The sequence below is a fragment of the Acanthochromis polyacanthus genome, chromosome 16 (assembly GCF_021347895.1).
Source record: "Acanthochromis polyacanthus isolate Apoly-LR-REF ecotype Palm Island chromosome 16, KAUST_Apoly_ChrSc, whole genome shotgun sequence".
Taxonomy (NCBI): Eukaryota; Metazoa; Chordata; class Actinopteri; family Pomacentridae; genus Acanthochromis; species Acanthochromis polyacanthus.
In genome coordinates, this window is record NC_067128.1 from 11,435,703 (window position 1) to 11,452,653 (window position 16,951).

Below are 16,951 nucleotides of genomic sequence, written 5' to 3' on the forward strand. Positions count from 1 at the left end.
TTGTGGTTAGGGTTATTGTTATTTAGGCTTTAACCAGCAGGAGGCAGCAGAGTGTACAAACACCAGGACTGACTCAATGTTTCCACAGTTAGGTCCTTAAACAGTCACTGTCTCCTGTTATTTCCAGTTAATTCCAGCACTGTACCGTCAGGTTTTACAGACTGATATGATTTCTCTTTACAGCCTGATCAGACATATTGATCCACCTGCAGGTGCTTTATTTTCTGTAGCACCGAGCTGAAGCTGAGGACTGGTCTGAGGAGTCTGTAGTTTGGAGAGCAGTCCAATCATTCTGATGTAAACTGTTAGAGATTCCAGTGTGTGCTCAGGAATCTGCAGACTGAAGAAGAGTGATCACATTTAAAGCAGCAGCAGAAAAACAGTGTAATATTTCAATTTATCTGAAAAAGGATATAGATTCTGCAGCAGTCAGTGAAACAATTAAAGTGTTGTTACCTTTCTGAGGTGCTTTATTACTAATTATCAATGGAGAACAACTCAGAAAGCATCACAGAACAATTTTAGTGAACAAGTCACTCAGATTAGCAGATAAACCTGAACTACTTAATTCATTGGTCTGCTGTAAATAGGGAATACATATTTACTTTTGATGAAAAATGAGCACATCATGTTGACATTTAAAACTTTGTCTTTCACCACCAAAAATCTGTTTCTATCAGAGCAACCAGAAAGAGTTTGAAGATAAATAATCTTCATAAACGAGCAGGTTTCTGAAAAAGAATTTTAACCAGAATGTTCTGTCAATCAAACAAATGGAAGGAAAATATAATCCCAGCAGTAACAAAAGGACACAAGAAAACAGCAGCTCCACTGAAGCCAACATTTATTGAACTGAGTTTGGTATCAGAGATCAATCAGGTGACTCACTGATTACAGCCACTTTCTCTAAATGTTGGATTGTTTCTTTAAACACAGAGTTTCATTCAGCATTACAAGTCCTACACGCTAACTGTCAGGTTCACGACACAACTGTGTTTTACTCTTTGACATAATATATGTCTAACTTTTTAACAATCTGCCACTGTCTTTTGTCCTTCACTTTGAGTTTATGTTTCGTGGATTTTGTTCCACAGAAAAAAAAACATTTCACAGAAAGCTGTATAAATGAGTTTGCCAGTGAAGTTCCACAACACAGTGTAGACGTGGTTTCAGCATAAAAGTTTAACCTCATTTTAATCATTGTTATTAATAGTTTCTCAATGAAAAAGCACGTGCAATGTAAACAAAAGAGGATCCAGGCCTGAACCCTGAGGAACAGCAGACTGGATCTGACATTGAGTGCAGAAGTCTTTGTACAAGATTTAAGCATTTTAATAAAAGTTCACTGTGTTGTCTATCCTTCAGTAAGACTACCTGCAGCCACAGCAACATGTTTAATAATACGACTATTCTTTAGTACGATCATAAAGCAGTAATATAATAAGGCAGATACAAGAATTACACACAGCAAAACACTGTGTACTAACTGAATACAGAGTCAGTTTGCTAACATGCTCAGTCACGTACACACCAAGTCGCTAAAGTACTTAAACCATTTAGGTTTTAAGGCCCATCTGATTTATTTTTTTATTGATCCATTTGACTTTCACTTTGGAGAAGAACGGAGGACTGCGATTAGTGGAAGCAACGAGAAGGCGGTTCTCCTCCACGCTTTTCCTGATAGAGCGAACGTCAGCAGCTGATAGGCCAGTTTTCAGAGACAGCAGCGCCAAAACGTGAACGTCACTGCAGACAGAAGATACAGAGGAACGAGTAAGTAGAATGATTGTTCAAACAAATATTAAATGCATGATTGATTTGTGTCTTTTTGTGGAATTCTTGTGACTGATATGTTTAATCCGATCAGACCAATAGTATCTGATACACAAGTGGCCAACAGGTGTGCAGGAAACAGCCAGTCAAACAGAGGAATCATCTCAACACACGTGAGGCAATTGCCAAATTAATGATTATTTAAAATAGAATATATGGGATAGATTATATTGATCCAAATTGGCAGTGTATAATAGAATCAAAGCCTGTAAATGGTCAATTATTGCAGAAAATATTGGGTCAGTGCTGTAGTAAATGTAAATCATTTCACACAACATGTGTGCAGAAATTAAAAGATTAACTATACAAAGATTTTCCTTATAGGAAAGAAGTACAGCATTCAACTCTGGTTAAATGATATGAGGCACTTTAGGTTTGTGAGTGGACACAACAATTCAAAGATGAACTTCATCATGTAGAACCTGATAATTATTGACCAAATGTTTATACTGGTGAAAAATCCAGAGTACATGAAAAATAATAAGCACCCCTGTCTGTCTTCATTTAAATCAATCACAGTCTGTCTATTAAACCAGACAGTTTGCTAAAATGACCCGCTTGGCTGATAAACACAAAGCTGAGTCATCGGCATAAAACAGTACAGCAGCGTCAGACTGATTATCACTGACCATCAAAGAAAACTGATTGCATAATCACAATAAGGAGTCAAAGTTTATCAAGATTTAAAGAATATGCTTAGGAAGCATATTTATTAGAAGGTTTTATTCTGAAATTTGGGCCCTCTTTTGTGACTCTTGCTGCCAGCGGCTCAGGTGTGAACATAGTTTCATGTTGTGAATTTGATACCTGATGAAGTTCACTGGAAAAACATAATGACAAACTCCACATACAGCTAATAATTCCAAGACTTTAACTTGTTAAGCAGGAAAAGGAAATGGTGTGACTCTAGGTGTAATGTCATCAGATCTGATTGCACACTGAATTAAAACATTTTAACAATGAAAGAAACCATTTAAGCCATTCAGATGTTTACACCATTCAGGTAAAGAGTGTCTACAGTTTCTATGTGAAACAAAATTGAAAGTTTCTAAGAGCTGCTGTTGTTTCATAATTAATCATATATTAGCCTTCCTTTCTATTTTTTCAGCTAAGAGCACAATGTCAAACCTTGGCACTGTAAATATTTGCCTGGAATCTAGTTCACTGGTGGAAAAGCAGTGTGAGAACCAGGAAATGTGACATTTGAAATCAGCGGCTGAGACAGACATGAGCTTAATTCACAGACCTGTTCTGCTGAATGTAAATCCTCATAAAAAAAATCAACAACAAACAAAGACAAAACAACTCAATGACTGAAATCCTCATCATCATATCAGCTGTTAGAGAATAGTAGTAACCTGTACAGTAACACACACTGTCTGATTAGAAATAAATCACTCTCTGCCAATCCTCTACCGTCACCCGGTATCTTCTTGTTTCACACATCTGGTAAAAATGAAGATCTGAAGATTGGAAGATGAGTCAGATAGTTCTTGTTAAAACGACTCTGCTCAGTACTTTTCCATTCTTTTCACACGCCTGTGACACCTGAACCCCATCCAGCCACACCCACCATCTCCCCCGGCAACCAGGTGTCTCTCGCACAGTGGATCCAGATCACAGCATCAGCATTTGTATATGAGAACAAATACTGACCTGAAATCTACATAAGCCCACACAGAAACACACTGCAGCACAGGCAGGGCGGGTGCAAGTAGGTAAACCTGAGTTTCACAAAATATGTTTGAAAGCAGGAGCACATAAGAGGATGAATAGAGTCCATAGAATATGTTTACTTACAGACACTATTTTGCTAATGAAGACCTTTACTGCAGCATCTCTTCTCACCCTCTCTGAAACAATATTCTTCCATTTAGATATAGGTCACTTTTCTGTTAATGTTTCCCACAGCTTTATTCAGATACCCACCATAGAGATGGAGAGAGTCATGGGATGCAACTAATATCTGACAAACATGCAAGACTGGAGAATACATTAATGTATGAAACATAAAATGCATGAAAAAATAAAACTCTGCATCTAAATCTAAATCTCTAACAGCTAATTTAACTGTAGCCTTCAAATTATGACAAAGTTGTGAAACAGAGACATGAAATCCACTTGATCAGTCTGATTGCTTTATTAGTTTTATATTTGATAGTTCTCATGTGTAAAATAATGATCTAGAAATTCTTCAAAGCTGTTGAAAGAGATAAAAAAAAAAACTCCACTGTGTGTTACTTCCTGCTCTGCTTTTTTTCTCTGAACACAAAATTACTTAGTGATGTGAATACTAAAGAGATGACATCATCAGCAAGCGTCCAATGAGGCGGCTCTGCCGGTGTGTAACAGTGATGAATGAGCAGTGACTCAGCAGCTCTTTGTTCTGGTTCCTCAGAGTCTACATGCTGGAGGAAACACTGAGGACTGCTAAATTGGATTTGTGGGGTAACAACATCTTTTCTTTTTGCCCCTCCCCTTCCTCCCCTGGTACCTGAGGTCGGGGTAGCTCTGGACCAGACTGACGAGCTCCAGGTGAACACTTGCAGGATCCTGCAGACGGATAATCTCAGCGAGGCGGCAGAGCATCACGCCGAGCCATGAGTCCTCGCTGCAGCCCTGGAACACACATACTGTCAGTGCTCAGTAAAAATACTTCACTACAGAAATAATACTGAAAATCACAGCGTTCATTAAGTACTTACGGTATCAGAAGTATGAACTTTATTTTCCCTCTGAACCCCAAGCAGTTTGTGTGTTTTTGTGACATTTTCACTCACTCATTTTTGCCCATTTTTATTGCAAAATCAACCCTTGGATCTTATAAACACTGCACCACCATGGCTGGAAACAGAGACCTCAAAAATATTTTTTGTGCACGAAAAAAAGTTGATTACTTATGTCCTAAAAATTTTAAAAACCTGAAATCATTATGTACTGCATTTCTCAAGTGCCTCTAAGTGTTACTAAAACTTGTAATTACATTGTTTATTTCTTTCCATACATGTCTCCTATTTGCTCTGTGCAACACAGCCTGCAGTTCAGCCTAGTTCTGCCCAAAAGTCCCTGAATTTTAGTCCCGTGACTTTTGGTTGTAGCTCGATCGCTTGTGATTTTTCAATTGTGCTGTGGAGTGCAGATTTTTAATTTTTAATTTTTGATTTTACAGAATCTAGTTAGTTCAAGCCATGTATTCTGGCAGATTTTCAAATGAGACATGTAGAGTATGATGATTGTGCTAAAACATAGCAAGTTTAAGCTTAGATTTGCTTAAGTTTCCGGACAAAACTGCACATCACACATCATTAGTTCATGGACAGTTGGAAAGTTGAAAAAAATCTGGCATTCTTTCTGTTTTTACAGTTGCTGTCCCTGATAAAATTAGATTTTTTGATAATAACGTTGCCTTTTAAACTAACCAGGTGCTTTGGAGTTCAGTGGAGTGAGGGTCAGAGCTATAAAAATGTTTATGCTGAGAATGCACATGTCCAAATATACATGAGTCTCACCTCCTCTGTGAAGAAGCTGTCGATCTTTTGAGAGTCTTCAATCATCCGCTGAGCTCCGGCCACCTGCTGCTCTTTGCTCTTCATCCTGCTCTGTAACATCCTCTTCACGTACTGATGGACCACATCCTGATGGAGGACACACAGCAGGGACTGCAGAGACGCAGATGGGTCAGACAAACAGGTGTACAGACAGATGTACAGACATGTAAACAGGTAGGACGGTGTCTCACCTGTCTGCAGTTCGGCTTCAGGTCGATCAGGTCAGCCAGTTGTTGGTTCAGAGAGTCCAGCAGAGAGTCGACAACTGGAAGTGTGCCATCCACCCAGGTCGACGTCCACAGCTGACTCAAACACACCTTAGATCATTTAGAAAAAACAAAAAACAGATGCAGTTTTGACAAAATGAAACATGGCTTGCAGTAAATGTGTACCTCTCAAAACTATTTAAACATGTTCTGATGTCAAAATGATAAAAATAGTTATTCTGGCATTTTTATCTAAACATTATAGGAGGCAGTGTTGTTGAAACACAGATGCAGAATCTTGTGTCTGTGTTTCAACACCTGAACTCAGACACAGTGATACAGAATTCTGCATGTCTGACGTATTGTCACAGTAACATGGTGCTATCTGGTTACAGGTTCATTTCAGAGCAGCATTTTCTTTGGTGTTGTATTTTTGTGATGACAACAGCTCTGAAAAGGAAAGTGAGTCTGATGATGATGAGGAGTTTGTGATGTTCATCAGTCAGATCATTTAAAAGCAGATCCAGTGCATGGATGTAATAAAGACATTCAGGTTTATCTCTCTCCTCTGCTTCATATTCAGTTCTGTGAATCTTTAATTTTTTTATTTAAACAAATGTTGGTGCACACCAAGGCTCCGTATGAGGACCCATCATTTGTCAGTTGCACATAGTTAAACTCAGCAACATTCTCCATGAATTCAAATAAATATTGGTTTATATGCAGATGAGACTCTTATTTATGTTTCCATCCTGCAAGCAAAACCTGATCATTAACAAACTTAAAACAACAGACAAATGTGTTGTTCCTTCAGGTGCTTCACTCTGCTGTTACAAACACACAAGTAGTTTTCCAGGGCAAATTTGCAGCTTGTGAAGCCAGATCACCAAAATTCTACAGAAAAACATCAGTCACGGCTGCAGAAAATCAAAGAGGAGCGACAACTTCAAAAAGCCAACAGAGGCTTTAAAAGCCTTTAGTTTGTCCAGAACCAGAACCACGTCAACTAAAAAACTCACAAAACAAATAGATATACTTCATCTGTTCATCCAACCACACAGCAGTGGAACACTGCAGATTAGTGCAATAACCATGCTGCAATAACTGGAAACATGTGACTGTGATTAGTGATTACTGTGCTGACTGACTTGGGCTTGATAGGTTTCACTCACTCTGTAAATGACTGCAACATTTCAGAAATGTTTGCTATAGTTATTACCGTGAAAATGTACATGTACAGTAACACGATTTTAATTTGAGGACTAACAAAAAGTGCTGCATCTTTAAACAAAAATGAGTGTTTGAGGATTCATGTTGAAGATGGAATGTTTTTTAATATTTGTGCTGATTTACTGTGCGTTACTGCAGTACCATGAGTACAGACAGTATTTGTACCTTCAGGTGGACCTTAAGAGGCAAGGTGAAACACCTGTACCCACAATCCCTCAGGGCAGCCAGACTGCCCAGGCAGCGGCATCTCTGCTCCTCAGACAGACGTTCTGTTTGACCTGTGATGTAATCCCTGAAGACAGGAAAAGAGAACCAATCAGCAGCAGAACCCAAATCCAGTCAGCAATGTTTAATGTAATCTGACGTCTCTGTGATGAGAGTGTGACTATTAACTACACAGCAGCTGAATGTGAAGGCAAACATGGTTGAAATACAACTCATATTACAGATCTTAATCGCATCTCACAAATCTTTAAATATTAAAACACTCATAAACTCTCAGGTTTCTGAAACTAAGCACCGACCCAGTGATGAGCGAAGACCGGTGATGCAGGTGTGATCTCACCTGAGCTGCTGCTCACAGACCAGCTGAGCTTTGATCACTGGGCGAACATTACTGTGGTTCCCCTTCACAAACTCCTCCACACACTTCTTATAGCTGAAACACACATATGGGCTTTATACATAGAACATTTTATAACTGTATATATTTAATGTGACTTGAAATGTCTCCATCCAAATATACACTTACAAATACAACAAATGTGACAGGAGCTAAAATGCCCAGAGAGGGTAAAAAATAATACAGGCAATGAGGACGGCAAAGGTACTTTTTTCATTTACATCCCACCCATTTAAATTGCATAAGGCTTGAAGTTATGCACAATTAAGGCTGTGGTCTCTTACAATGGCAAATGGTTGCAATCATAGGACGTCAGTGGCCCACAGATGTTTGCCTTCCATCTGTGGTCATTTTTGAATTATGAGCTGGTGTTGGAGCAACCGAACTGAGCTTCAAAGCCATGGCGTCATGGAGGCATGGTTTCTTCCGAGTTAAAAGGGTGTTTTCTTGCCACTGTTGCCTTAGGGCTTGCTCTGGGGGTTCAGGCATATGGGTTTTGTGAAGCGTCTCGAGACAATTTGACCTGTAAATGGCGCTATGTAAATAAAATTGAATTGAACTGAATTGATGTTCCATCCATCCAGAGGCAGGGAACTCCGGACACCTTTCTTCCGAGCAATGTTTTCCAGCTCCTCATGGGAGACCCAAATGTGTTTCCAGGCCCGATGAGATATATAATATCTTCAGCAAGTATAATCTCGCCCATTTAGGCAGGCTAGTAGACTTCCAAGGAATGCATCAAGGAGGCATCATGATCATATGCCCAAACCACCTCGGCTGGTTCCTTTCAATTCAAAGGAGCAGCGACATTGAGCGATCCGCCCTACGGAGGAAATGTATTTTGGCTGCTAGTATCTGCAATCTCATTCTTTCAGTCACTACCCAGAGTTCACCACATAGTCTGGGACAGCGGCTGCATTACTACTGATGCTCCACCAATCCACCTGTCCATTTTAAGTCCTGTTTTACCATTCCTCATTATCACGATCCTGAGATCCTTAAATTCTGCTTGTGGCAGCAACTCACCCTCGACCCAGAGGGAGCAGTCTACTGGTTTCCAGTAGAGAAACTATGGCCTCAGAGTCAGATGTTGACTCTAATCCCTCCTCCTTCACAATTTAAGATTAACATGATGGCCTTCTAAACAAGGAATGCTCAGCAGTCATTACTATATACAATATAAAGTTTCGTCAGTGCATTTTGCTTGGTTGTATTGCTATTATGTAAATAAAAACTGCTAAAGTACTGAACAGCAGCTTTGTGGTGGTTCCTGCTACAGCAAGTGTCTCTAGAACCACATTTTGACATGACGAGACACACACCCCAGATCTCAAGGTGAAAGCAATGCTGGCAGCTACTCAATCACTGCTGATGACAGTTAAACAAACACTGTGAGAAAGACAAATTTCTTTGACATTATGAATGATTCATACAAACTTGGCCTACTATTATGCTATTATGTTGTGGCGGGTGTGGTCTACCTGCAGAGGAAGTTCTCCAGGTGAGCTGTGAGCCTCTCAGTTTTGCTCTGGTCTTTGATCGCACAGTTGAACTCCGTCAGGCTGCCGTCTGTCACCTGGTGACACAGACACCACAAAAGACCTGTTTAGTGCTGAATAACTTTTCATTGAAACGTCACATAACCACAGTCAATGCATTCAGCTGAAATGCGTCTCACCTGTATGACGTCCACAGCCAGCGGACTGAAGTAGTAACAGTCGATGAGTTCAGGTGTTCTACCGTTCAGCCAGCTCTCCTCTTCCTTCTTCAGAGCCGTGTTCAGCCACTGCTTCACCTTGTCCTGACCGGATGAAAACCGCAGAAGGAGAACGGCTCACTTTACTTTTTTCACATTTTTTATACAACACATTGCTGCTACTTTCGATTATTGTCATGGTTGTATCACGGCTAATGAAAACTGGACACTTCTGCTGAAGGTGTTCACATGGTTTGAACTGAACTGTAGGCAAAGAGTCCAGAGTCATGACAATGATGATTGTCTTATCACCTTCTCAGAGAACCATACACATTATTTCAAATGGCATCATATTTTCTGTGAATCTGAACATCTAAATCAGTTCATTGACAGGAAGAGAAGTGATGAGTGTTTATTACAGAGCCTTTTCTCTTCCTGACAGCAGAGTTCTGTTGGTTTTTACCTCTTTGTGGGCCAGGTACTGCTCCTCCAGCCGGTTCAGGTCTCCCTTCAGCAGCAGAGACCCCAGACAGGCCGTCTTTATCTGTCCATCCAGTTCTTCATGTTTTAGAATTTCACTGGCAAGAATTACAACACACATATGGTTATGAAACCTACAGTGAGTCAGTGAAAGAACTGAATTTTATTTGCCTTTATTATACATATTTATACCTCAGTTTATACCTATGTTTATTGACAATTGATTAATGTAAGAACGGACTGAATTTCTGGACTTTTGCTCATTATGAGATATTATACTTTAGAAACTCTATTTAGACTTTTAAATGCCTCTTTTGCAATTTTAAAAAATATCTTTACTGTGTTTTTTGTATGGAAAAGGAAAAATCCTCGAGGAGCAAAATCAATTATTTTCATTGCCCTCAAAGGGAAAATTTGGTTTGCTGCCAGGTGACAATGCAGCAGTCAAATAGATCAGCACCACTCCTAAACCAACGTCTCTCAGCAGACAAGATCTGCCCAGATTCTGTAGCACCAAATGCTAAAAATAATTTACAGTCAAGCTTTGAAAGTTTCAGCATGAGTTTAACTGATGGCAGCAGAAACAAAAAAGATTCACCTCGTCCATCTGGAACTGTGGAGACGAACAGATGGTGGAAACTCAAAGATCAGAGGTAACTAAGGACACGGTTATTGTACACGTATGAAGTCTGATCAGCAACCACAGATGCTTTCAGATTACGCAGAAATGGGGAAAAATTACAGATAAGAATAAAGCTCATCCCAAAAACTCCTGATTGCACTCAGATGATTCAGTAATTTCAGTTTCACACTCGTACATTCTGTCAGCAGGGACTCACAGTGGATAGTAGTGGTTGACCCAGAACAGTAGGTAGCTGCAGTCTTCTGTTTCCAGTCCAGAGGCAGCGAGTTCAGTCAGCCGAGCAGAGAAACTTCGATGGTAGAGGCCAGCGTAGACATTGAGGATGTCCATCTGTGGAGGGTAATAGTCCTTGATGGTCCTCACCACCGACAGCAGGTCCTCCTTCACACGCTTCCCCATTCGACAGACCTGACCAGACACAATAGCGATAAACCAGAGCGCAATCAATGGAACAATGTTTTAAGAGCCAGCATGTTGAATGTAGCCAGTGTTTTGTGTTTTCAAATAAATCAGATCTATCTCTGCAACTTGGGCAGTGCCTATAAAAAGTATTCACCCCCATGGAAGTTTTCCCCTTTTATTGCTTGTCAACACTGAATCATCGTCAATATAATTAGGATTTCTGAGAAGATTCTTTAATGTCAAAGTGAAATGAGAGTTCTACAAAGTCATTAATCAAAAATATAAAAAGCAAAAAAATAATGGATTGCATAGGTTCACACCCTTCAAGTCAGTGTTCAGTAGATGCACATTTGGCTGAAATTACAGTATTGATTCTGCTTGTTTAGGTTTCAATCAGGCTTGCACATCTGAACATTGCAAGTTTTCCCATTCTTCTTCTTTGGAGGACTGCTCAAGCTCTGCCAGGTTATGCAGGGATTGTATCCAAACAGCCCTTTAAAAGTGCAGCCACACATTTTCAGTTGGATTATAGTCTGAGGTCTGGGCTCTGATTCGGCCACTCCACAACAGTCACCTTATTGTTTACAAATCGTTTCTGTGTAGCTTCAGGTGTATGCTTTGGGTCATTGTCTTGCTGGAAAACAAATCTTCTCCCAAGTCACAGCTGTCTTGCAGCCTGCATCAGGTTATCCTGAGATATTACTATCTACTGTGCTATGTTTGTTGCAACCTCCACGTTTACAAGCCTTCCAGAGCCTGCTGCTAAGAGGCATCCCTACATCATGATACTACCACCACCATGCTTTACCGTGAGGATGTTGTGTTTGTAATTATGGTCAGTGTTTCTTTTCTGTCAAACATACTGTCTAGCGTGACGGACAACAAGCTCCATTTTGGTCTCATTGGACCAAGAACCTTCTTCCAGTTGACTTCAATGTCTCCAACATGTTTTCTGTTTAACTCTAGTCTCAATTTAATAAGAGCTTTTTTTTTTTTTTTTTAACATCGGCTTTCTCTCTTTGTCCCTCTCCTATAAAGTTTTGACAGGTGAAGAACAGGCAACAGTTACTGCATGCAGAGTCTCTATTTTTTAAATGCTGAAGCTTGTAACTCCTTCAGATAATCGTAGGTGTCTTGGTGGCCTCCATCACTAGTTTCTTTCTTGCACTCAGTTTTTGAGGACGGCCTGCTCTTCTCAGATTAGCAAATGTGCCATATTCCTTCCATTTTGAAATGATGGATTTAACTGTATTCCAAGGGATATTTTCTAGTACCCATCCTCTGACTTTTCAGTAACCTTTTCTTGTAGTTACTTGAGGTGTTCATTTACCTTCATGCCGCAGTTACAGCCAGGAGAACTGACTCACCAGAGACTGGACCTTCCAGATACAAGCATCTTTACACCTGAAACACATTCACTGCCCTCAGACGGTCTCCATTTCAATAAATGTATGACGTTGAGCACTATTTTGCAGCACCCATGTTGAATTAAATGAGTCATTTTAAAAGGGTGTGCATACTTATGCAATCACTTTACATTTTGTATTTTTATTACTTGACATTACTTTGTAGAAACCTGTTCTCACTTCGTCATGAAATTGTCTTTTTAGTAAATTCTTGTCAAAGAAGCCAAATTATATTGACTATGGTTTAAAGTTGAAAAACAATAAAATGTTTTTTTGCATTGTATATAACATGCACTAAATAAAAACTGAAGTCAGTTTATTCCTTTATCCAGTTGTCATGTTGTTGTTGTTTTTTTATATCCAGTTTAAACTCCTCCAGTAACAGAAGCTTCGTGCCTCTGATGTGTCCTGGCCGGAGACTCACCTGCCTCTTCACAGCTGAGGACAGTTTATCGCCTCCACTTGAGTCGTCCTCTGCGGCCTTCGTCAGTCTGGACTCCACCATGTTCTGCAGCAGGATGTTGTGAGTACTGAGACACTTCTGAGGACGCCACCGAGGGACTTGGTCTTGTGAGTAGGCTGTCCAATGCCTGTCCTGCACCTCCTGCTGCTGGATGGAGGCCACGGCGCTCCTCAGGACCTCCAGATGTTCGGTGGAGGAGGATGGGGTGAAGGTGTTGTGGATGGCCATGCATATCTGGAGTCTCAGATCCTCAAAATCTTTCTGCAGCTGATCCTCGTCCTCCTCACTGGGGGAGTCCTGACTGAAGAGCTCCTCCTCCCTGATGATCAGCCTCCTGCTGATGTCCTCCAGCTGTTCCTTCTTCTCCTGCTGCACCTCCTGCTGCACCTCCTCCACACAGTCCACCTCATTGTCTACAAAACAAGCAACATGGTGGCACTGAGGAGGTTTAAACCATCAGGGCAGCCACAACCTGTGAGGAACCATGGGTGAGTCTCTACCTTCTGAAGTTCTGTGTTTAAACCAGCAAGAAGGTTCTCTCGATTTTACCAGAGGTGTTTGTAGTTTTATCTCATGATATATTGGCTCTAATGTATATTTCTGTCAGTTTCTGCCCTGACGTTCTGCCTGATTACCTTCATTCTTGTTCTGCTGTTTGCGGTTCTTCCAGATCTTTGCAGGGATCTTCAGTTTGGGCAGTCTCCTCCTGGCTCCTCCTTGGTCCTCCTCGGCACCTCCTGCTGAACATTTGATAATAAAGGACTTTGTGCCGCTGGTGTTCTGCAGAGCAATGGCACCTCAAAGACGGGGAAATCTCATTTGGCTACCCCATTCTGACAGGTCAAGTTCATTCACTGAAACTCTGATGTCCAAGTTTCAGTGAATGCATCCACAGCGTCCAGTCAAAGTGCAAGTGAAAGCAGCACCGGATGACTGCAACAGCAATGAGCAGCTGCAGCCAGCTGTGTGGCCAATAAACATCACAAAGGGAACATAGACTAAAGTTTACGTGCCTTTAGTTGACGGAGGCATGGATGCAAACCTCAAAATGTTTAGTTTGTTGCTTTCAGCTGTTTGTAGGAACATCACCAAAATAAAAGAAGTGCATGCAGCTATGCAGATGTAACTGGACTTAAAAAATAAATCATGCCCAACATGTAGAAAGGACTGATGAAGTTCAAATGGTGATAAGCACTTTCCTACACCTCAGAAACGTGAGCTGTCGATCACAGAGGCAAAAAAGCTACAGTTAAAATCATCAGTGACAGTTGAATCCTGAGCTCATTGATTTACTATAGTTACAAGATTATTGTGTGGATGGATGTATATTAGGACATGACCTCTCTAAAGCAACCCCCAAGACATAGCAGCAGGTTACCTAGTGACAATAAAAAATATTTCATGGTATCCTCCGTGGTTGTAGCTGACAAATTCTCATAACACATGGAATACATTTTCAGTGTTGAAATCATAAACTCTGCCCTGGAAAAATCTCAACTATGTGTTGCCCGTTCTGCTCTTCCCTAATTAAAAAAATGTTAAGTGCACAAGTATTAGTCCATACATATCAGATAATTAGTCATAGACAGACATAGTCAGATTAACTGTAAAAAAAAAAAAAATAAAGGAAATCAAAGTACATGAGTTTCACATTCTTTAACTCTCATTTTGACAGAGTTTTCAACCTGGCTCTGTACAAGAGAATTCCTGAACTTCAGTTGTGGATTTTGGCTTTTTGTGTGCCAAACCTGTGAAGTATTTCTAGCAGCGCCACTGCTGCACAGAACCACGTCAACACATCTGGGCACATTTAGAGTCGGGTATGCAAGATGCAAAGCAGTTCTGTGGGGAAATGTGATTAAGAGAAGCGCTGACTGTAGCATCAGAGTCTAAAATCAGCTGTGCAGAGTTAAAACTCACTGTAAGGAGTCTAAATGTGTCAGTTTTTAAATGGAGTTTGGTCCAAGTTTTACCCAGAATTATTCAAAGATTTGCCAGTAACTTCAGAGTTCAGATGAAAAGAGTGAAAGTGATCAAGATCAGATGGAAAGTATGAAGTTCATTTGCTTCTATAATAAAAATAAAGGCAGTTGTTGAGCAGGGCGCCCTCTGCAGTCTGCTGCAGCACATAGCGCTGCTTCAACATCTTGAAATAAACGAAACAGTCGTTCATCTGCTCTTTCTTCCACAGAGGACAAAACAGTTATTTAACTGTAGAACTTCAGCCTGTTAACGAGCAAATGTATCTGTTTCTGAAAGTCCAAGCAAACATTTCTAGCAGAAGTTCAGCAAGAAGTTCTGTCTGTGCCTCGTCACAGACAGAAACCGATCACCCCTGATGATAAAACTCCTACGTTCAAGCAGCAGTTTCAGCGTTAGAATCCAAAGCAGCTGATTCTTACCTTTCATCTCCGGAAAGCTCGATTCTCTGATGGAGCAGCCCGGAGGAGAAGGGCAGGGTTAGGCATGTGAGGAGGAGGAGGAGGAGGAGGAGCCGCATGACAGACGGACTGTCATGTGTCTAAGCCACCGTCACTGAATGACCCCCACCTCCTCATCCTCCTCCTCTGATCATCATTGTGTTCAAGTCTAAGGTATATTGACAGAATTGTGATTTTTCTTTCATTTCAGTGATTAAAAACAAGAAAATGTCAAATTTAAGGCAAAATTTAACATAAATAAATGCAATGTCAAATCATGGAGGTGTGACTGTTTCCACAACCTCTCCTCTCTCTGCCTGCATCTTTCTTTTGTCCATTTTTTCATCCAGTTAACCAGCTGCAATTTATCAGGTGGTGGGTGGAGACCAGCCGACAGCAGTCTGAGTCACACTGAAGGTGTCATGACTTGTTAGATGTGCATGACATGCCTGTGAATCTATGATGTGAAATAAAAGCTGATCTTACCTCTCATTCTCTGCTGACACCTGTAAGTCAGAAAGCATCCCCACATTGTCAGGCCTGCAATCCAGATCGACCAGAATCAGAGACCAGTCGATAGAGTCTTTGCTGCTGCAGAGACCACTTGGCATTAGAGCATCTTTTCCTCTGTCTCCTCCTCAAAAACACTTTTACTTTCGGTTTCAGTGCACTGCATCACTGCGACCACACTGAGCCCCCACCACCTCATTCTGTCGCTGCTTTCATTCCCTCTCATACTTCTCTGTCTCCTCTTCTCATACAGTATGATGAAGAAAATACCAAACCTTTTGCTACAGATACTTACCATCAGACGTCATTCCATTCCCCACGGTTATCCACAATTCTTTTATCTTTAATTATGTGCTACTGTCTGCCAGATCCCCCTCTTACCTTTTGTTGTCACACTTTGCTATTTGCAATTGTTTACCAGACTTCTTGATTCTTTTACCCTTTTGTTCTGTTGTCTTAATCTCAGTCACTGTTTAGCAACCATATGCAATTTAATCACTAATCACCTTGCCCCCTCCCTACCCTTTGATCCGTCCTCTGACATCCCTATAAAATGTGAACCCTGAAAAAGCTCTGGGTGGACTTACCTTTGCAGACCCATACTCTGTGCCAGTAAATTTCCCTCTTAGTCCTTCGAAGTTTGCTGTAGTGGGGTGTTTATTAGAATTTCGGTATGTGGTGGGTTTCCAACGCAGAGTAGGAGCCTGCAAACGGAGGGCGACCCAGAACATTTGCAAAATACACTTAAAGGGATGATCAGAGGGTGGGTCAGAGGGTAGGAAGGGGGCTGTATGTAAATACCAAGGTGAATAGTGGTTAATTTGCATAGTTGCTAATCAGTGACAGAGGGTAAGACAACAAATAACGAAAGGTGATTGAATCAAGAGGTCTCGTAGACAGAAAAAGTACAAGATGAGGGGTCTGGCAAACAGTAGCAAATAGCAAAAGATGAGAGATTTGTGAATATCAGTGGGAAATGGAATGAAGCAGTGACACTTAAAGGTATCTGTAGCAAAAGGTGTGCTATTTCTTCATCACGTACTAATGAGCACCTTTAGTCAGGTGACTCTCAGCCTGTCAGACCTGTATCAGGGCAAATGACACCCCTCACAACTTCTAGCCAATCAGAGGCAAGCAGTGCTGGAAAACCTATGTGATGTCACTCTGTAACTGGATCGATCTTCAGCTGTTAATAAGTGATGCAGCTCTGATCAATAATAGATGGAGGAGGTTGGTGGTGATGAGGGGGCGGGGCGACTGTTCAAGAGGGGCGGGGCAACTTCACTTGCAGCAGCCTGGTAACTGTGGAAAGTCAAGATCACCTCTTTCACCTGTCTGTCTCACCTGTTTGGCTCAGCATCTCACCTGCTAAAGTATTTGTTTTCGAGCAACTGTTTTTTCTATTTTTCTTCAAGCTCAGTTTTAGTGATTCTCAAACTTCTCCTGACACTTATTTTTCCGAAGATCACTCGTTTATGCACTGTGAGTCACA

At 41.0% G+C, this 16,951-nt stretch overlaps 1 protein-coding gene across 4 annotated transcripts; it reads right to left on the minus strand.

The window, feature by feature from the left end:
- Positions 1-827: 827 nt before the first annotated feature.
- Positions 828-15,712, minus strand: tnfaip2a (tumor necrosis factor, alpha-induced protein 2a). Of its 4 annotated transcripts, none has more exons than XM_022212426.2 (13): positions 15,436-15,712; positions 13,165-13,266; positions 12,491-12,942; positions 10,455-10,666; positions 9,599-9,713; positions 9,118-9,240; positions 8,921-9,015; positions 7,383-7,475; positions 6,983-7,109; positions 5,573-5,698; positions 5,343-5,492; positions 4,328-4,452; positions 828-1,746 (listed from the first exon to the last, which is right to left on the minus strand). In XM_022212426.2, exons 1-13 carry the CDS (start codon positions 15,479-15,481, stop codon positions 1,557-1,559), a joined length of 1,956 nt encoding a protein of 651 aa, XP_022068118.1. In that variant the 5' UTR covers positions 15,482-15,712; the 3' UTR covers positions 828-1,556. The 4 variants fall into 4 exon arrangements, with proteins under 4 accessions (XP_022068118.1, XP_022068117.1, XP_022068119.1 ...); XM_022212425.2 differs by having other exon boundaries at positions 13,165-13,269; XM_022212427.2 differs by lacking the exon at positions 15,436-15,712 and adding an exon at positions 14,932-15,074 and having other exon boundaries at positions 13,165-13,269.
- Between the last annotated feature and the right edge of the window lie 1,239 nt (positions 15,713-16,951).